The sequence below is a fragment of the Grampus griseus genome (assembly GCF_964374135.1).
Source record: "Grampus griseus genome assembly, chromosome: 19".
In the NCBI taxonomy this organism is placed as follows: domain Eukaryota; kingdom Metazoa; phylum Chordata; class Mammalia; order Artiodactyla; family Delphinidae; genus Grampus; species Grampus griseus.
The window spans coordinates 58,409,555-58,430,358 of record NC_139013.1 but is presented as its reverse complement, the minus strand read 5'-3'; the positions used below and the strand labels follow the sequence as shown (position 1 = coordinate 58,430,358).

Sequence of the window (20,804 nt, the reverse complement as noted above, 5' to 3'; positions counted from 1 at the left end):
TGAGCCCACGTGCCACAACTACTGAAGCCCGCGTGCCTAGAGCCTGTGGTCCATGACAAGAGAAGCCACCATAATGAGAACCCCATGCACTGCAACGAAGAGTAGAGTAGCCCCCGCTCGCCGCAACTAGTGAAAGCCCGTGCAGAGCAACGAAGACCCAACGCAGCCAAAAAATATACATATAAATAAATAAATAAATTTATTTAAAAAAATAAAAGAGGGACATTGCCTATAGCTTAAATTATACACGATGGCCCATCCCAGGGAACCCTGCCTCCCAGGTAATGAGCGTTAAGGTAAAATACCTTTGTTTAGCTCCCAGGAAACCTCCTGACCAGCCCACCTGTGAGGAAAGAAATTCACATCCCTCCCGAGCCTGGCCTGCCAGGGTGGGATGGGAGCTGGGATCCTCGCTGGGACCACCTGAGCCTGCATCTGGCCAGCTGCCCCCTCTCGGGGTCCCAGGCTTCTAGGAGCCTCCACGGAGCATCAGACACGAGGGCCCCTGGAAGTTAAATCCCCGGAGAGAGGCTGCCTAGGGCGCCACAGCGCGGTGTCTCCTCTGATTTTCCTGGGTGAGAATCCAGATATAGGTTCCTGTCCAGCTCTGCTGGTCCAGCTGAAGGGTCAGAATGACCAGAATGGCCATGTCCGGGGATAGGGCCTGGGAGGGGGCTGGCCAGCACCCAGGGCCGGGCCGTGGCTGGCAGGGAGGGACTTCTGTTCCTTAAGACGTAACTTGCAATTCCCTGGCTTGGTTCGACCTGGCATTGGGCTCTGTCCAGTGTCCGAAGCCAAATTCCTGGGTCTCACCTCAGCCACATGGCAAGGGAGGGAGGGAGGCCGGGTCTGGCCATCCTGCCCCCTGGGACACGGAGCCTGGGGCACTGTTCCGGAGCCCCTCCCAGGACCGGAAAAAGTTATCACATCTCATGTTCTCAGGGACATCCTGGTCAACGCTGAGTGACAAGTGTCCATGCTGGGCAGGGCACAGAGCTCCAAAGACACGCTCACGGCCACCAGCCCACACCCTGGACTGAATGACTCCCAGCTCGGCGACCAGACAGAGGCAGGGCCCACAGAGCGAGGCTGACACACACACACACACACACACACACACACACACACACACACACGACCCCCCCCCGACCCCTCCCCATGTCCCCAGGAACACACAGACACACACACACACAGACACACAGACACACACACACACAGCTGAGGCCTATTGGCTGTGGGCTTCGGGTCCTGAGAACCAGGCTGGGTGGCCCAACTCAGGACCCTGCTCCAGTGCACCCCAGGCCCAATGACTTCACGTCTCTGAGCTCAGTCCCCTTCTGCGAGATGCCAGCCACCGCGGTCTGGCCCGGGGCTGCTGCTAGGGTCTGAGCCACGCTCGGCAGGCGGCCAAGACCAAGCCCTCACGGCCGGGGCTCAGCAGCTGCTGCAGATCTGCGAGGGTCCAGGGTGCCCTTGCCCTGGGGCAGACGCCAAAGCAGGGGAAGCTTTCGCCCAGAGCCCCCTGGGCCCAAGGCCGCACGCCTGGCATCTGACAGCCCTGCCGTCCATGTCAGTTACGGCACTCACAGCTGCCTGCTGCCGCTTCCCCTCCACAGCAGAGGAGAGAGCAGCCTGGCTGCCAAGCGGCCCCTGTCCCGCTGCCTCAGCCCACAGCTGCCTCTGAGGACACTGGAGGGGAGGGGCCCAGGGCGAGGCAGATGACCAGCAGGCTGGGGCACCTCCACAATCAGGGTCGCACAGAATGAGGAAGAGGCACCCCGCTCCCCCAGGAGACCGATATTTATTGACCAACAGGTGTTTTGTGCCAGGCCCTGTGCACGCTCTCCCATGCAGTCTTTACGAGAGGGTGCAGAGTTATACCAAAACGCGGTGGCTTAGAACAGGGGCAAACAAGGATGAACTCACCCCGTTTCTGTGGGCCGGCCGGCTCCCTCCTGAAAGTGCAGGAAGGTGTCGTGGGAGCTGGGGAGCCCCTACCCAGGCAGCAAGGGACCAGGGCAGTCCTGTGATGTGTTCATGACAGAGCCTTGGAGACACACAGGACCAAGGCCGCCTGGACTCCAGGAGAAGCGGCAGCCACCCCACCTCTCGAGGGGAGGGGCGGCCAAGAACTCTAGGGCCGTGATTTAAAGCTGCCGCGTCCCCAGGTGACAGCAGGGGCTCACGTGCAGGCTGAGGAGACTGTCCAATGAGCACTGGGCCAGGCGTTCGCCTGACTCTGGACCAGTGCTTAAGTCAGTGACCATTGCAGGCTTTTGCAAATCCCAAACCCACCCTCCGAGAATGGGGGCTGCTCCGAGCAGTGTGCTGCAGGCGACTTCGAAAGACAATGAGGCCCACGTGCCTCCGTGGGGGCCCCAGGCCACGGCGCACCTTCTGGGTCCGCCTGCTGAGAACCCCACGTGCAGTGCTGAAGAGCTGGGGGCTGGCCGGCCGCCGGGGTTTCAGCCCAGCCCTTCCTGGGCTTCCCTCCCTGGGATCCCATCTGGATTCCAGAGCCCTTGATGGAGAACCTTGTACTGAAAAGTACAAGGACTTGTACCTCCAGGAATTGCAAGAGGCTGGCGGGTCCTGCTTCTGCCACTGGCCAGCTGTATGACCCTGGGCAAGTCACTTAACTGTTCTGAGCCCTGCTTTTCTTGTCTGTGAACTGGGCGTATTTGCCATCCTTCTGGGCCAGAATCTTCGGGTGGCAAGGGACAGAAGCCCCACCCCCAGCCCCAGCTGGCCTGCGCAGAAAGGGAAGAGCGGATCCACGTGCCCCCAGCATCATTTCTCTGTCCACCTCCTCTATGCCGGCTTCCTCCTCAGGCAGGCCTTGTCCATGTGGCGGCAGTGGTCACCAGCTGCTCCTGGGTCCCATCCCATCAGCTTAGCAACCTGCAGGAAAGTCTCAGGACCCAGTCTCATTGGCCAGCCAGGTGGAGCGCCCACCCAGAGCCAATCACAGTGGCCAGGGAACAGCACACTCGCTGATTGGCCAGGCCTGGGTCGTGTCCACCCTGGGATTTGGACAGTGGTCCAGGCCCATGAAATACATGGACTGAGAGACGGCCCCCAAAGGAAGGAGGTGGGAACGGATGCCGGGGTGCCCGCCTGAACCGCCCCTGGGGCAGTAATCACTTTATTATTCTACTGCCTGTGGGCAGAGCTGGCCACCTTCTCAGGCTGGGCACCGGCTGGTACAATCACCACATCTGTGCAGCTGAGCCAGCTGATACCTTCCTGCCCCCACCTCCCTCGGCGGCCCCCCTACACCTGCACGTGCCCGGCCGAACCACCCACTGGCCAGGCCCCACGACTGCCCCCGTCGTCCTCGCGTCCACACCTGCTCTGGCCCCAGGAGGGCATCCTCTGAGGGCTGCCCCCCACCCCCCTTGACGCCCGACTGCTCTCTGCTTCTTGTTGGCCAGAGGTGAGAGGCTGGGGCCTCACACCTCGGCCCCCTCCCTGCTCCACGTGCTCTGGGAGGGGCTACAGCCCACCAAGGCGACAGCTCCCGGGGCCATCACGGCTGCCCCCGTGCTGTGCATGGACCCCTCCCATTCCTCTTGGCTTCTGCCTCCCCAGGGAGCTCAGCTGACCAGCCTCTGCTGGCTTCACCCCTGAGCCGGGCCCAGGAACTGTCCACGGCTTTCTGCCGCTGAAATGGCAACCCACTCCCACAGGACTCAGCGGCTGGGCTGCTGCTGGCTCACCCTCCTGCTTGGACCACGTCACCGCCGCTCTGCAGCCCTGCTGCCTCCCAGATGTGGATGGAAGGGCTGCTGCTTGGGTGTCCTCGCATCCCCGAAGAGACCAGTATCGGCCCTTCTGGAATTCAGCAGTAGCCAGGTTACCATGGCGATGCCCACTATCCCCGCTGAACGTGAGATGAATCAGGAGCTAAAAATAGGCCCCCAGAGTGGATGGATGGAAGGGTGGGTAGGCCTGGATTCAGGGTCGGAACAGTTTGTTTCTCCCCGACAAGATAATTTAGGGGAAATCTCAATTGGAAATCCACCCCCAGAGTGCTGGGAGGCGCTGGCAGGTGGTGACCCTCCCCTGACAGAGCCCATAGCACGCAGCCCCCAGTGGGTTCTCGTAGAGCCCAGTGTAGGCAGCCGCTCCCCACCCGAGCCTGGCCAAGAGGAGGCTGCTTGGGGCGGGGCGGCCATCGCACCGTCTGGCCCTTCCCACGGTCAAGCAATGGCCCCCCGCACCCTTTCATTCCTGGGAGGGCCCTTGGTTCAGTCCAGGAAGGAGCTGGTGAGCCTGACGAGAAGCTCCCGGCTCCAGTGTGGGAGCTGCAGGGCACACGTGCACCGCTCCATCCCTCCAGGGGTTGCAGGCCTCTGCTGGGGGGACAGTAAAGGCACAGAGCCGCTGCAAGGACAAGATGACACTTTATTCTGCCTAACCCTCCTGCCCGCACCCCCAGAGACCCCACAGACACAGAGAGACATGGGGATGCAGCTGGGACAAAGAGGGATCTGGCTATAGGGATGGGTGTCCGGGGGGGGGTCTGGGTTTTCTCAGAGACAGGACGCTGCCTGCTGCCCCCTCCCCCATGAAGATCAGATGCAAAAGCAGGAATCCCCCAGACCCCCCCACCCACCCACCCGGCTCAGGCAGGGTCAGGCGTGCCCAGGGGGACCTGTCCCTCCTTCAGCCCTGGGGCCCGGAGGGAGGCTGGCCCACCGGGCAGCAGGGTCACAGGAGCCAATGGTGGGTGTGGGCTGGGGGAAGGAAGGCCCCTGGGCAGTCGGGGTGGAGGGTGCTAGAAACAGATGGTGGACACAGTCCTGGCCGGCCCCCTACCGTGTGTCCTCACGGAGTGGAGCCCGGGCTGGTCTCGCCGAGGTCTCTCAGAGGCATTCCTTGTGTCTAATACTCAACCAGCTGCCTGGGCACCTCGGCAAGCACACTCTTGGCCAGCGCCACGGGGGACGCCTGTGGGTGGGGACAGCGTGCCTCCAGCCGGTTTCCCAGCCCCCAGCCCCTCCCCTAGAGCCGCCATTCACACCGTGACCTCCACCCCCTATGGCTTGTGCACCAGCTCCTGGGACCACGACCAGGAATTCACCCAGTGGGCGGCTGGGTGAGCTTGCACTAACGATGAGAACGCGGTCGCTGGGCAGTCCGTCCGCGCTGGCACTGCGGGTGGCACAGGGGGGCCCCTCTGGATCGGTGTGACCCTGCTCTGGGCACAGGGCAAAGTGGCTGAGGCAGGAGGGAAGCCCAGGTCCCCAGTGAAGCTGTGAGTGTGTGTCCACGGGACAGGCAGTTCTTTCCACGTCACAAAGGGAGCGGGGAGCTGCCTGAGAGGAGCCCTGCCCTCCAGGGCACCCATGTGACACTTCTCTCTTGCAAAAGTTTCTAGGGGCCGAAAGCTGCTCAGAACGGCGAGGGGCCCGGGGCCCCAGTGCGCTGCCCGAGGGGCCCGCCCGACCACCCGCCCAGCACTCACGCTCTTGAGCTCCTAGAAGGGCACAAACTTCAAGATGTGAGAGGGCAGGCTCGCCCCGTGGGGAGCACAGGACACCGCTGTCGCCGTCGAGGACCTGCATGTCGGTGAAGTCGGCGTTGCCCACCCCCACGATGATAGACACGGGCAGGTGGGAGGCGCGCATGATGGCCTCGCGTGTGTCCGCCATGTTGGTCGCCACGCCGTTTGTCAGGATCAGCAGGATGTAGTATTGCTGGGGCCACAGGGACCCTTCAGGGCAGCTGCGTCTCCCCCTACTCAAACTCCAAGTCCACCAACCAGATGGCCTGGGGGTGACCATGGTTTCCAAGCTTTTCTAAAAGCGTATTTGCTGAAGCGTAACCCACACACGCACGCACGCGCGCACACACACACACACACACACACACGTAATCACAATGAACTGTGAACACATGCTCTCTTTGACCCTGAAGCAGATACTGGAACGGCCACACCTTATAGATGGGGAGACCGCAGCTGGGGGAGCCGGGGTTGACCCAGGTCTGAGGCCAGAGGAGGAGAGGTCTGTGGGCCCTGGGTAGGAAGGGGCTCCCACACCCTGAAGAGTCGCTGAGATTCAAGGAACAGAGTTTGGAAAGGACACAGTCTGGTCCAGCCTGGCCCGGTGCCCAGTGCATCTGCAGAAGACAGACTGGGACTTGTTTCAAATAAAGGTCCATTTCCAGTGTGAAAAAAACAAAACGACTCAGAAATCGTTACTAAAAATCTGGATGAGAGAAAACATACAAGAGAAGAAGGAATCACCCTGGAGGTGCAGCCCCTGGAAGGCCGGCCGGGCTGTCCACCAGTTGGCCCAGTCCCTGGCCCAGTGGGCACCCAGCACCGTGATGTCTCCAGAGAAAAGGAGCCAACCGAGAGCGCAACAGGGGCACCCTCTCCCAGAGGGCTCCTCTCTGAGCCTGCAGACCAGGGGGATGGGCAGTCTCCTGTCCACGGCTGGAGCACCCCTGCAGTGCCCAGCCCAGCCCTCAGCCCTACATGCCCTCCTCCTGCCCCCCAGAGTAGGGCCAGTTCTCCATTAACATCTCACAGCCCTGCGTTTGCCAGTAGCGCAAACTCCACACCCTCACCGCCTGGAACAGAAGCTTCACCTGAGCCCGGGGACCACTGCAGTCAGGGTCCCCGGAAGCATCAGCAAGGAAGGACAGGGCTTCTCCGTGGGACAGAAAGACGGGTGGGGGCAAACTTCAGGTGGAGGCGCAGGGAAGTGGGTCCCGCGACACGCGCCCAGCATCCACCCGCATCCACCTTGCTCGGCTAAGATGAGGGGTCCGAGCCCCAGCAAGGACAGAGGCAGGCCTGAGTGCCCCCAGAGCCTGGCAGCCCCCCCCCCAGGGGAATGAGAGGGGATATGGAGGCCACCACAAGGGCAAGGTCAGCAGACTCCAGCCAGGGGCCCTACTAGACACACACGCGGGTTTCTTCAGCAAGGGGACCGCGTGAGAGAAGGCAGGGGTCCCCAGCAGGACGGCCACACCCACTGTCAGGTGGAGGCCCTTATCTTAACCCTGTTCCTCCTGGAAAAGCCACCAGGACGTGGACGAGGCAGCTGGACACTTAATACTCGGGAATGGACATCGTCTTTAAGTGTGATGATGGCATTGGAACCCTACTGCTTCTCTTTCAGAGATTTATACTGATGTTTACAGATGAAATTATGTGTCTGGGACTTGGTTCAAAACAATAGGAGAACATGACAACTGAATGTAACCCTTAACTCCAGACTGGATTCTGTGATAGAAGTAATATTGTGATAGACTTATTATGGGGGCAATGCGTGAAATTGGAGTATATTCTATAGGTTAAAGTATTGGATCTAAATTAAACTACCTGAAATTGATATTTGTGTCGCGGTTATAGAAGAGAACTCCCGGATCTGAGGTATAAAGGGCAATGCTGCAACCCTGGCTTTGGGGCTCCATGCCGGGGAGAGCTGCCCCCACGCAGGGCGAGGGACAGTCGGACAACCGGACCACGGGCGATCAGAGGCTGGGCGATGGCAAGTCACGAAGATGGAGCAAGGCTGAGCGGAAGAGCCCAGATCAGGAGACCAGGACAGAGGATGGGCAGGTCCTGGGACGGCAGGGAACGTGGACACGCGGGGACAGATGGACGTGGGGGAGAGACAAGAGGACGGGGTCGCCTGCAACGTGGGGCTCGAAAGCTGGACCGTGGTCATGCACAGAGTGTCCTGGCCGCGAGCAGACCAACGTGGAGAACGTGGGGCGGGGGCGTTCAGGTCAGCAGCCTGCTCTCAAATGGTTCAGAAAGAAGACAATAGTAGCAAACATAGGTGGAGGCGGGAGGTGGGGGGAGAAAGAGAGAAGAGGAGGAGGAAACAGGGCAGGGAGTCAATGATGGATGAGTCTAGGGAAGCAGGTGCCAAAGGTGCTGTACTGAAATTATTCTTCCATAAATTTGATGCTTTTTTTCAAAATAAAGTTAAAAGAAGGCAACAGGGTAGCCGTGCCTACAGCAGCATGAACAGGTCTACAGAAGGTTCTGCAGCAGAATGCAGCCTGTAGCACAGTATTATTTGTGTAAATTAAAAATACAGGGAAGTCCCTGGCAAAGCAAACAAAATGACAATATATGTACGACAGAACTGTGAAGAGCAAATCAGCTTCCAGGGTGAGAATTCTGTGCCTGAGAGCAGAGCTCAGCCGCTGGCTCTGGGGCCCTTGGCATCTCCCAGCCGGGTCCTCACTCGGTCCAGACACACCGGCCTCCTGCCCGCTGCCCCGGTTCCCTCAGCCTCCTTGCCGCCACTCCCCATCTCGCCCACAGTGGACCCTGGCCCTGCCCTGTCCCCCAGCAGCAGGCAGCCCTTCCTCATGCGCCCAGCCCCGGCACCTAGAGCTGGACCCTGGGCAGGCAGTTCCAGCAGGCTTCCTCCACGCCCCGGATTCCGGCGGGGGAGGGGGGTGAGCCCAGCCCCGCTGCAGCCCCACCCTGGGCGCCTCGCGCTCCTACCTTCACACTCATCATCCTCAGGGCTGAAACTGATGGCAAAGTCATGGGACACCTGGGCAGGCACAGAAGGGACTGGTCAGTGGGTCCCCCTCCCAGGACCCCACACCCCCACCTACTGGGAGAGGTAGGTCTGGAGCCACCAGGGCCACCACGTCAAAGATCCTTCGCACAGAGGGCGGAAGGACAGACCAGTGCCGGGCATCGCTCCAGCCCTGGATCCAGGGGGACCTGAAGCTTCTGAGTTGCATTAGCCAATAAGTCCGCCCCCCGCCCCCAAGTTTTCTGCTTAAGCCAGTTGAATGTCCTTTCTAGCTGGAAGGTTCCAGACTAATGATCCCCTCTGCCTGACAGGGCTGCAGTGCTGGGAGGTCAAAGGTCAGCCCTCTGGCCAGCAGGCGGTCCCTGCAACCTGCCCACCGCCGGTCACATGGTAGCTGGTTCCCAGCAGGAGAGGCAGCAGCCAGGGGTCCTGGGACCCGGGCTCTCCTACCTCACATTTGGGAGGGATCCGGGCTCCGAACCCCAAAGCAGAGAGCCTCTTGTCGCTGGAAGAGAGACGGCCCCATCAGCCAGGGTCCCTGATCTCCCTCGGGGTGGGTGCGGGTACTTTGGAGAGATACCGACAGAGCCAGGAGACCAGGATGAAACTCTACGGGGTCCAGGCCCCGCCCCGAGCCACATGGGGGAAACTGAGGGCCAGAGCCGTGAAGAAGCCACCCAGCGTGCAGGCCCCCATCACCTCCCAGGCGAGGGCTCCGCCCTGCCACAGTTCACGGTCTGTGAAGTGGGATTCGGACGGCATGTCTGTGTGAAGGACCAAGGGGACCACGGTTGGGGAGCGGCCCCACCTCCCATCTCAGGCCCGGCAGCAGCTGACCCACACTCCACGCAGAGCCTGGGAGGCGGTGGGCTGGGGGCGCTGGGATGGCGCACCTGTCGTAGTCCTGGCAGGTCTCGCCCACAGCCGCCAGGGCCTGCAGTACTCGTGGGGCTGGAAGGGTTGATGTAGTGCAGGGAGCAGCTGTTCCTGGGGTCCCCAGTGGAGGCTGTGAAGCCAACGGCCACCTGCAGGGGCCACAGTGCGAAGACCCAGGAACCCCTCCCTCCTGGGCTGGGGTGGGCACCTGCACCCCCATATGACAGGTAAGGGAAACTGAGGCCTGGGGAGCCACTCGCCCAGGGCTGCAGGGAAACCCGGAGGTATGAGCCCGAGGGCCCAGCGCTGTGTTGGCGGGATCACAGAAGGGACGTGCCAACCCCAAAGCTCCTGGGTCCCCAGGGTTGGCCAGCGCCTCAGGGCAATACCAGCCAGCAGCTGCAGGGAGCCAGTGTGGTCACAGCGGACCCTCGGCACCTCCTTCTACAGCGGGGGCTGTGGAGGCGGGGTGGGGGAGGGGCTAGGCAGGGCTGGGGAGGAGCAAGCCCTGAGCTGGGGTCCCTGTGTGCCCCCCGCCCAGTCACTTTCCTCAGGGCATTCTGGCTGTCACGAGAAGGAGTGCAGAGGCCACACAGAAGGGACCTGTAGGCCCTGCCGAAGGGCCTTTTCTGCGCCCATCCACCCTGGGTGCCAGACAGGCTCTGAGTTACACCCAGGGTGGGGAGGGGCTGCTGGGAGCCCTGGCGTGGGGCCCGGGCGCTGACACCCATCCAGCAGGCTGTGCAGACAGTCCGTGGACTCACCGTCTGGCAACCGCCCATGATGTAGTCCTGGAACAAGTACGCCCTGTAGAACATCCGGGATCCCCACCCTGCGAAGACTGAGGCCAGGGCTTCAGGGTCGGGACCTCTGGGGCTCCTGGGACATGCCCTCCTCCAGGAGCCCAGCAGTCTCAGTCCCCTCCTCTCAGGCCCTCAGGCCGCCTGAATGCCCATCTTCCCCCAACCATCTATTCTCTTCTGTCTCCCCCTCCCCTCCATCCCTCCCACCTCCACACACTGGGGGCACCAGACCTCTGGGATGGGGGCCCTTGAAGGTCCATCTGACTACAGGGGGTTCCAGGCAGTGGCCGGCCACCCCAGCCCGGATCACTCTCTGCAGAGCTGAGGCAGGAGCACCCCCTCCACCCACTGCGGGGGGAGGGGCTGCAGGCTGGGCCGAGGCTCACCTTCAGGTCTGCCAGGATGACCACCCCAGAGTTCTTGGAACTGCGCTTCTCCTGCGTGTACTTGAGGTTTACACAGTCCCACTGGGCCTGGGGGACAGGGACAAGCAGAGACCCCCACCCCAGAATGCCAGCACCCAACACCCACCCCAAGGGGCAGGGGAGGACTGAAAGCCCTGCCCCACCGGCATTTGTCACTTCAACTTTAACACAGGCTGGTGGTCCCTACTCCAGCCACCTGGTGGGTGTGGGTGTCCTGCTCTGCCACCATCTTTAGCCTCTCTAAAACCATCACAACAATTTCTGGGGCAACCCAGCGCAGGGCCAGCGCCCCAGCGCATTCTGGGGGACAGGCGGGCCCTTCCTGCTGTCACCTGGTCCTCCCGGAAGGCATTCTGCATCTCCACGAAGGTGGTAGAGAATTCTGCGATGAAGTCGTGCTTCCCGCGGGAGTCATAACCCCAGACGAGGCCCTGGGGACCCCGGGACCCCTCAGCCCGCCTGCCCCTCTGAGGCCCCCAGCCTGGGTGTCTCCATGCCCCTGCAGCAAGGCCGCCCCCTTCCCACCATCCTTCCCCACGTACCTCAACTCCAGGAAGGTGTGGTCTGGGGGGACTCGCCCCACCCCAGCCCCGCCCCCAGCCGCCCCATCCCCTCCCCAGCACCCACCCTCCGCCAGCCGGCCCCGCCCCGCCCACCTTCAGAGGCCGAGGCTCCTCACAGCTGCACAGGCTGCTCAGAGACACCTTGAAAGGCTGCCAGGTGGGGCTCAGGTCGTTCTTCACCACCTGCGGACCGGGAGGGGCGGCTCAGGCGGCCCTGCCTCAGGCTCCGGGCAGGACCCTGCGAGCCCAGAGCTGCATCTCCGAAGCTCGTTCCTTCCAGAGCCACCTTCCTAACCTCCCACATTCCTGGACCACCTGAACTTCTTTTTCCTTAAATAGCCTATTTTTTACTCAAATTAATTTATCTCAAAAAGAAACGCCTTCCGGGGCTTCCCTGGTGGCGCAGTGGTTGAGAGTGCACCTGCCGATGCAGGGGACATGGGTTCGTGCCCCGGTCCGGGAGGATCCCACATGCCGCGGAGCGGCTGGGCCCGTGAGCCATGGCTGCTGAGCCTGCGCGTCCAGATCCTGTGCTCCGCAACGGGAGAGGCCACAACAGTGAGAGGCCCGCATACCGCAAAAAAAAAAAAAAAAAAAGAAATGCCTTTCCACTGGTGTAACTGAAATCTTGTTTTACGGGCAGGTAGTGACAGCAAATCCGGATTCTTGATTCTAGGACGGAAGCTCCATGCTCACCTGGCCGCTCTCTGTTCAAAGGGGTATGGCGGTTTTGGAGGTCAAGATGCTACAGCCGTGGGGGGCCAGGGAGGTGCAGGGAGGGCCGGGGTGACTCCTTCCCCTGTCCTTTCATGCTCTCCCTGGGTGCTGGCCAGGGACCCCTCACCTCCGTCCTGTACACCAGCTGCTTGCTCTGATCATCGTTGATCCGGTGCAGCTCCAGGAGGGGGTCCGGCTTGCTGAAGAGGCCCTGCAGGAGGAGCAGAGGGTGTGCTTGGCAAGCGGTGGGGTCCAGGCTCTGCCACCTCCTGGCTGTGAGGGCAACGGCCTCCCCTCTGGAGCGTCCCTGCCTCCCCAGTGCCCAGCGCCCAGTTCCCATCCTGCCCCCCACCTGCCCCACCCCCACTTCAGTTTCCGTCCAGGGGAGGCAGCAGGCAATGCCAGGTCAGACCCCTGCTCTGTGCCCCTACCCCACGTGAGAAGCCAGCAGGACCAGAACCGAGTTCAGATCCAGTTCCTCCACTGTCTGGACGGGGACCTCCCTGAGTGCCCGTCACAGGGAGCTGAGGATGAGCTGACGGCAGCGACACATACAGGACCCTGACAGCAGCACAACCGCCTGGACGGGCAGCCCCACCCACGGCTCTGAGTGCGTCCCACTCCTCAGCTACCTGTCTCCCTGTGGACACAGTGTAGCTCTGTCTACACCTCCTCACAGGAGGGAAAGCTGGGCCCCAGGGGGGCGCCCCTCACCTTGTCATCCAGCTTCATGGCACAGAGGGCGAGCTCTGCATGGCCTTTATTCCCAGAGATGTCTCTGGCTATCACCTGGGCGAAGGGAGAGCGCCAAGGCTCCCGGCTGGGCAGGAGGGGTCTGACCCCACCCTTCCCTGCCCAGCTGCAGCCCAGCCTCGGGGAGGAATGGGAGGGGGTCTGCAGGGGGCGGGGCTGGTGGAAGGCGGGGCCTCACCGTGCTGGGGGACTTGCCAGCGTTCCTGCTGACCTTCAGCAACAGTGCTGGGGTCACCTTCTTCTGGGCCACGATCTGGAAGTCAGAGGCTCAGGGAGGGGTACGCACCTGCTCCCCTGAGGACCCTAACCCCGTCCTGGGTCTCCCTGTCTCCTCCCCAACGCCCCCACTCACCCTCGGTGGCCAGGTTCCCCAAACCTACCCCCCAGGGCACCACGCCCTCGGCGCCTGGCAGCAGCCAGCCCGTGACCCTCTCGCTCCACCAGGCCCTCAGCTCCACCAGGCCCTCAGCTCCGCACACCTCACCGCCTCCTAGGCCCTCCCACCGCCCACGCATCAGGTGAGGAAAGGGAGGCTCGGGAGGAGGGAGTCACGCTGGTGAGCGCGTGTGTGCAACCTGCAGCAGAAGCCGCGCCCTGGGAACCCATCACCCTCTACGGACCAGGCCGAGGACAGCACAGCCCCTACCACAGCCCAAGGCCAGCGAGCGAGCGGCCATGGGGCTTCCCAGCCCCATCCAGGACCCCCAGGCTGCTCCCTCCCTGGGGTCTCAGCCCCCTGCCCAACCCTCCCCCTCCTCTCAACAATCTCCCCGGGGGCTGCATTCCTCATTGGCCTATAAGCCCCTGACTGGGCTAAGAGTTGACCCGGGAATGCCGTCTGCAGCCAGCAACACCGGCTCACCAGGGGCAGCTCTCAGACTGGTCTGCATACAAGACAGAGAACGACCACCCTCATGGCTGCTGGACGACCAGGTACTTTGTATGTGTGGGGACTGCCTCCTTCCACTGGCCAGCGAGTCCTCAGCTGTGGCCGTGGTGGGTGAGGGCAGTGCTGACCCTCTTCGCCCTGCCCCACACAGGATCCTGTCTGACAAGCTGAGACAGAGGGACAGAAGACACCCCCCCGCCCAACAGGAGGTGCCTGGCTAACAGCTCAGAGCACACAGGAACATTCTGTGCAGAAGAGAAACCCATCCCAGGTGGGGGAAGTGGAGGCCAAAAAGGGCCACGTGCCAGGCCCCCCAGATTCTCCCATTTGCAGACTCACTTCTGGGCTCTCCTGTTCTGAGTAATGGGATAGTTGCTTTAGCTGGTTTGACAAGTGACCATGCTTCCTGAGAGCCCCGCAGTTCCCACGGAGGTGGCCTTGTCACGGTCCCAGTTTCCCATATGAGGAAGCAGAGGTCAGGGACTCGCTCAAGGGCGCACCACTGGAATCTGAAGACAAGGTCCTAGCCTTTGGCCACTGATGGTAGCGCCCCTGACGGCCCCACAGATCTGGCAGTCCTGGGGGGGGCCCTTCCCTAAAGTTTACGTGTATGTCCAGATGTGTGTCCATACATGTATCTGTGTATCCATGGATCTGCACCCACATGTGCATGCATGCCGATACACGTGTGTCCGTGCATGTGTGTCCCTGTGTGTTGTCCTCTTCCACGCTCATGAGAGCAGGTAAGAGGCCAACACTGGGTAGAAGCCTTCCCTGTTGCTTTCACGTGGGGCTCTGCCCTGCCTAAATCTTGGTCCTCTTAACTGATGGAAGGCTCTACCCTGCTGGCTCCAACCCAGGCAGCGATGGGGATGTCACACACAGGCTTCACGCTGGGTGAAAGGAGTTGGACACAAATGAGAACACACTGTGTGATTCACGGACATGAAATTCGAGAACAGGCAAAACTATTGGGGGAGGGGATTGAGAGGAACAGGGGACCTGCTGGATGACAAAAATGTCCTGTGTGATCTGGGTGATGGTCAGGTGTATACAACTGTCTAAACCCATCGATCCCAACCCTCGAGGTCTACACATCTTACTGTACGTAAATTACACCTCAATAAAAGACAGGCACCCCAGAGCACTCACGAGAATCTAACGTGACACATCGAGTGTTCGGCTCAGAACCTGCGCTAAGCTGTCCGGCTGGTGGCTGGTGGCAAGAGCTCCCGTTACACTGACCACGGTAGAGCTAATTGGGAACGACCTCACCAGAGCATGCAGTGTCCCTCGGGTGGCAGCTGGACCTCAGACCGGTCACTGCCATGGGGAGAGACGAGGGAAGGGCTCCCTTATGTCATGGAAGTGAAAAAAAGCGAACTGCAGAACAGTATATGCCGTTTGTGTTTTTAAAAGTGTATCTACAGAGAAAAAACTATGTTCCTTTGCTCAGTGAAGAATAAATCTCTCCAGAAGGATGTAACGAACCTGGGGACGGGGCACGAGGGAGATATGTGGTCCAGGGTGTACCTGTTATACTTTCTGAATTTAGACCCATATGAACGTATTACCCAGTTCAAAATTACATTTTTTTAAGTAAAAAATGTTTTACGAGAAGGAGCTATGGAGTCAGAGCAGCTGGTACACGGTCTGTGTGTAATCACGCTGTCCCCAGGCCACCGCCATCGCACCGGCCCTCAGGACCAGCTGAGGTCTCCATGCTGCCCTCCTCCCTCTCCCTCCCAAGGGGACGGGCGCCCACCTGCCCCGAGGTGCACTCCATGCCCCCCAGAAGTCGTCATCCTGGCAGCTGAGGCTGCTGGGCCCGTGGGTGTCGTAGACCTCAAAGCACAGCTTCTGCACCTCCTCAAAGTAGTCCAGTGTGAAGACCTTGGAGAAGGCCGGATGCAGGCCGCTCCGGACCACCTCGGTTCTGTCCACCTGCAAGCAGCCCTGGGTGAGCAGACCCCCGGGGTGGGGGTGGGATCTGTCCAGCTGAGCACTCCCCAAGGCCCTGTGCCCCGGCTCTATACCTCAGGGTCCCCCCTCTCCCACCCATCTGCCCTCGGGTGGTCTTGAAGGACTTGCTTCCAGGACCTGCTGCGGGAAGACAACCCCTCCCCCTCGCCCCACCCGCCACCTGCTGCTGCGATGCCCCAGGGGGGCATTGCCCAGACCCCTGGGCACCTCCCTCCCTGAGACAAAGGCAGTTCTCTGGCCCCCACAGAGGGCCTGCTCCATCCCCACACCACGGATGCGCAGGCAGGCTTAGAGGGGAGGGCGTGTCCAAGGGCCTTTGTGAGGTCACTCACTCAGCAGGGGGATTCCACCTGGACCCCCGTCTCCACCCAGAAACCAGTACTCTCACCTCCCTTGACCCTCCAGGCCCCAGGTGTCTCTGCAGCTTTGCTACACCAACCCCTCCCCTCCCAAGTTGGCAGGGCCACCCGAGCCCCTGTGAAGTCATAGTCAGGACACCTGCCCAGGGCCAGATGGAACAAGGGACACTGTCCAAGTCTGGCTGTCCCCCTCCTAGGTTCCCCTGACCAGGAGCCACTCTGCACAGGGCTGGCCCTGGGCACCCAATACTGCTGCTCCCAGGATGGTGGCCTGCTTCCCTGGGGGAGTGAAATCTTTCATAACCCAACCTCAGCCCCCGATCCTTCACTTCTGTTCCACTCAGGCAGAAACAAGCTGCTGGGTCCAGCCCACACTTCATGGACCGCACAGACAAGGACACAAAGGTGGGACCTCGGGCCAGGGCAGGAGGGGGAGACCACGAGGACAGCTGCCCAAAGTCCCCAAAGGGGTGATGGCAGTGCAGCCAGGGAGGCAGGTGGCAGCAGTGTCCACCGGGTGGGCGGTCCAGCTGAGGGAGGCCTGGTTTTACTCGTGCCTGGCTCATCTGGGGGCTCTGAGGATACCCTTGGCAGGAGCCGCCTGGATGCTGCGCCCAGCCCCTCCACCCTCAGTCCCTTTCAACAGTGACCCAGCTTTACCTCCTCTGCCGGAGGCACCATCCTTCCTGGGGAAATTTTCAAAAGGGCAGGAACTTACCACGCAGCACCGTTTCATCAGTTCGTCCCCCAGCACTGTACAACTGGGGCTTACAAAGGAGGGGAGCCCAGCTGAGGCACCACAGTTGGAGGGTGGGGACCAAGGCCTAACACACACCTTCCCACTGCCCCTCAGGTCCTCAGGCTCCCCAGATGTAACCCCCGAGAAAGCTCTGAGTCGTTCCCAGGAGGGTGGGCCCAGAGGTGAATCTGGAAGGCCAGCCCTCTCTTCCTGGGCTGCAGGCCTTCACCAGGCCCTGGACCATGGTCCTCCTGTTGAGCAGTCCTCACCGCTACCCGAGGCTGACACGCACCCAACACGCTGCAGTGAGAGCCAGAGATCTTTCAGAAAGAAATCTCCACAAAGGTAAGATAGTTTGTTTTGGTTACTGCCATGTCCCTGCAACCTGGGACTGTGCCTGGCCCACAGCAGATGCTCAATAAATACTTGAACAAGTGCCCGTTCTCTCTTCATCCATTTGTTCTGAGACGATTCCCCGCACATCGCTTTCTACCTTCCCTGGCCCACCCACACCTGCTCCATCATCAGCTTCCACCATCCAGGTCCTCAGGACGGTCACGCCAGGCAGGCCCTGGGCCAGAAGTGGGTCAGCTCATTCAGTTTCCTCTGGTCTGGTTCTAAGCAACTGAGAACTGAGTCTAGCTGAGGGAACAAAAAAGAACAAAGACACCGGGAAATTCCTGGAATTGGGCATGAACTGCCCTGGACAGAGGCTGCCGTTAGGAAAGGGAGGTCCTTGCCTCTCCTTTCCTCTGGACCTTTTGTGACGCAAAGACTGTGTTTTCCTCTTGTAACGCCCAGAAAACATACAAGGAGAAAAAAGGCAAGTGCAACCACCTACGCGAGACATCAAGGAAAGAGGACTGTTCGCCCTTTGCGCAGCTGCCCCTTAGTCTACTCTTTGGCTTGAACTAAGTTGAGTAAAGTGGGAAAAAAACCGAAATAACCTAAAATGACTACAGTTTCCCTGTAAACTACAACAATTTGAATCAACTGGGAGTTAGAATTTCCATTTTTTAGAAAAATATCACAATTATCTACATTTTAACAAAGCAACTACAGGATACAAAATCAAATTAAAATTCACTCTGGAGGGGTGACACTCCCATGGGTTAAAATGCAGTGATGTATACCTTCCCTCCAAAATAAAAAATACCATGTAACTTGAATATTAAACAAAAATTATTTGCAACTACCCAGACCGACGCTAGTCTCCTACAAATGCCCCAGCACTCCCTGGTGGCCACTGCAGGCACTGCGGGTGACACCAGCACACGTACTTTGGTATCTGTCCAGGAGATGCACCTACAACCCACAAACAGCTCTGCCCAGATGGACACTGGCACAGTAGACCCTGGCCCCGCACACCCAGCCAGAGGCCTCTCTGCCCCCCCAGCCTGTGAGCACCTCAGCCGGGGCTCCAGCAGACGGGCAGCTACCCTGCCCTCGGGTAGCTTAACTCCTTGCCAGGTCTCTGAGCACAAAGCAAATGAACCAGTGTCTCCAGGCTGTCCAGAGGCAGCCCCCCATGTGCCCTCTCTCACAGATGGCCCATCAGGCTCCAACCCCCAGGCCTCCACACCAGCTGACCTTTCTATGGCTCATGACTTCCAATACACAAAGTGAGCATGGACGTCAAATCAGTACCTCATAAACTGTTAGCTTTAGAGATGAGAACAGTGGTTTAATAGTCCTCCAAATTGCCTGAGGTAGTTGGTACCGAACGCACAGCACCTGCAGGGGTGGAGGGTTCCGACAAGGAAACTCACTGAGCACCTGCCTCCCAGGCCCCGAACCTGCTCCCCTCACAGCAGGCCTGCTGCGACGAGGGACAAGGACGTGCTCCAGGTTCCCCTCAAGGAGGAGGCTCTCCAGGCCCCAGTTCCTTACACAACGAAGGTCACATGGACACTGCAGGTTTATCACAAGTTACCAACAGCACTTTATTTTTTCTTTTCAACATCCTGTTCTGCAGCTTCCTTGGCCCTTTTTGCCCGGATGCCAAAAAGCCGGGCGTTGGCACGGGCCATGCGGAGACTGGCGAACGCCTTGAAGTTCTTCTCTTCCTCTGTGATGACTCTGGCTTTCTCCTTCTTGTAGACCTGGAAGGGAGCACAGGCCCAGGAGCAGCTGTCAGCAAACTGAGAGGCCTTGGAGGGGCATCTGCCCACCCAAGAAAGGCTACAGGGAAGGCCACCAAAAGATTGTAACAATCCCCTGTGGATTTAAAACAACCCCAAGTCATGTGAAGGGTGGGCGGGGCACTGTGCTTGGACAGGACCTGGGGAAGGGGAGGCTCAGGCCCACGCCCCACTCGCAGGAGCCTCAAGGGCCTGGTCAGTTGCCACTCAGGTTACAGGATCACCAAACATCCAGGGCTGCCTACAGCCTGGCCTTTCCAAATAGGAGAGAAAAAGAGCCCAACAGAGGGAGTGGTGACAAGTAAGGGTCCACAAAGCTTCCCTCAAGGAGTCCATCTGTTAAGATGCAGGAGGCTCTCTCCAGGGTGGAAGGAAGGTCCTTTCCACAAACTTGTAAATCTCAACATGGGCCCCAGATGCCAGGCTGACTCCCTCCGACCCAACCCCCGCCCTGTCATTCAGTTGCTCCCTCCAAACATGCCCACTTACGTTCCGTATGGGCATGACTGGTCCGGTCAGCTGGGTGGCCAATTTGAGCTCTTCAGCCTGTGTGCAGTGAGAAGGGAGTTAGGTGGGTTCAGCTCATCTGCCCAAGCCTGTAACCCCTGGCTGGGTGTCTGCCAACGGATCCCTGTCCGTCTAGCCGATGGCAGGCACAGGCAGATGAAAAAGCGCCAACCACGTGTGCAGCAGAGACACAGGTAGAACAACTCTCAGAAACCCATAGCGATGGACTGTTAATTTGACACAAAGGTCAGTAACAGGAAAAACACTTTCCCAATTCTACAACAGCTGGCTCCGAGTCCCACAGCTCTTGCCCACGGTGAATCTCGGCAGTCCTAGTAATTAGTTTGTGGACTCTCAGAGGCTTTCTTCTAGTTATCTACCAATTCTCTACTACCCTGCATGCAGACCCAGCTTTGGATGATAAAAAGCTACAGACAAATACGTGCTCTTCTCAAGGCAGCTAAACCCACAGTGAGACCTCCACGCCCTCACCCGGCTGGGCACAGAGGGACCCCGGTACTCACAGAGCTGTCTCCCTTCTTGGGGGCCGAGGGCTTCCTGGGGAAGAGGATGAGCTTGGAGCGGTACTCCTTGAGCCGCTGCACGTTAGCCTGCAGGGACTCCGTGCACTTGTTCCGCCGCCTCGGGTCCACCGAGATCCCAATGGTCCGGGCCACCTTTTTGTGGATGCCGGCCACCTGCCCCGAGACAGACACAGATGAAGACCCGAGGGCTCCCCGGTCCCCACCCCCTGCCGGGAAAGCCCAGCCGTCAGATGGAAAAGGGTTCAAGCACACTTTCATCACAGCGGTGCAGCGATTCCGGAGAATGTCATCACTTGGCTGTGGGCCACGAGGGACAACCCGTGGGACTCAGGACGCGGGCTGGCGACACTCACCCTCAGCTCCTCCAGGCTGAAGCCCCTGCCGGCGCGCACCTTGGTGTGGTACCTGACCGTGGGGCATCTCACCACCGGCCGGAGCGGGCCGGACGCGGGGCGCGGGGCAATGCGGCGCGCCTTGGCCTGCCGGGCCTTGCGTCTGCGCAGACAGAAGCCGAGCGGCGGTCACCGGCCGCCCCTCCCGCAGCGGGCCGGGAGCGCGAGTCCCGGCCGCCCTCCGCGCGCGGGGAGAGAAGGGGGCGCGCTCGCCTCGGGGCGGCTCACCTGCGTATCTTGCGCGCCGGCTGGTTGAACCATGTCGCCACGCGCCGCTGCCAGTCCTTGTGGAAGTGGGGCTTCAGGATCATGCCATTCCGGCTGGGCGCCATGGCTGAGGCCGACTGGCCTAGGGAGCAGGGAGGACGCGGAGCGAATTAGGGCCCGGGCACGGTGGCCCGCCGGCGCGCGCACAGAGCCCGGGCCACGGCCCAACGCCGACGGCGGCCGGCGGATCCCAGGAACGATAGATGGGGCCGGATGGTGTCGGATAGCAATGATAGCGCCACGCTCGGGTATACTTACCTCCTCCGCGGGTTCACGGACGCGGAAAAGAAAGGGGACCGCAGAGCACCCTGGGATGGTACTGG

At 60.5% G+C, this 20,804-nt stretch overlaps 2 protein-coding genes across 2 annotated transcripts; both read right to left on the bottom strand.

Moving 5' to 3' along the window:
• Nucleotides 1-4,887: 4,887 nt before the first annotated feature.
• Nucleotides 4,888-16,456, bottom strand: CPNE7 (copine 7; the record flags this gene model as incomplete). The annotated part of the gene is given in 22 exon segments (XM_082677847.1): nt 4,888-4,953; nt 5,471-5,482; nt 5,486-5,510; nt 5,512-5,702; nt 8,217-8,362; nt 8,483-8,534; nt 8,973-9,027; nt 9,416-9,463; nt 9,465-9,547; nt 10,163-10,213; nt 10,588-10,674; nt 10,959-11,057; nt 11,283-11,372; nt 12,034-12,117; nt 12,621-12,695; nt 12,838-12,912; nt 15,314-15,342; nt 15,345-15,587; nt 15,590-15,717; nt 15,719-15,757; nt 15,759-15,783; nt 16,264-16,456. Coding segments are annotated over 22 exon segments (1,896 nt in total).
• A 2,091-nt stretch (nt 16,457-18,547) lies between these two features.
• On the bottom strand, nt 18,548-20,804 carry RPL13 (ribosomal protein L13). The gene is made up of 6 exons (XM_082677786.1): nt 20,740-20,804; nt 20,443-20,563; nt 20,176-20,317; nt 19,802-19,975; nt 19,260-19,316; nt 18,548-18,731 (listed from the first exon to the last, which is right to left on the bottom strand). Exons 2-6 carry the CDS (start codon nt 20,544-20,546, stop codon nt 18,573-18,575), a joined length of 636 nt encoding a protein of 211 aa, XP_082533912.1. The 5' UTR covers nt 20,547-20,563; nt 20,740-20,804; the 3' UTR covers nt 18,548-18,572.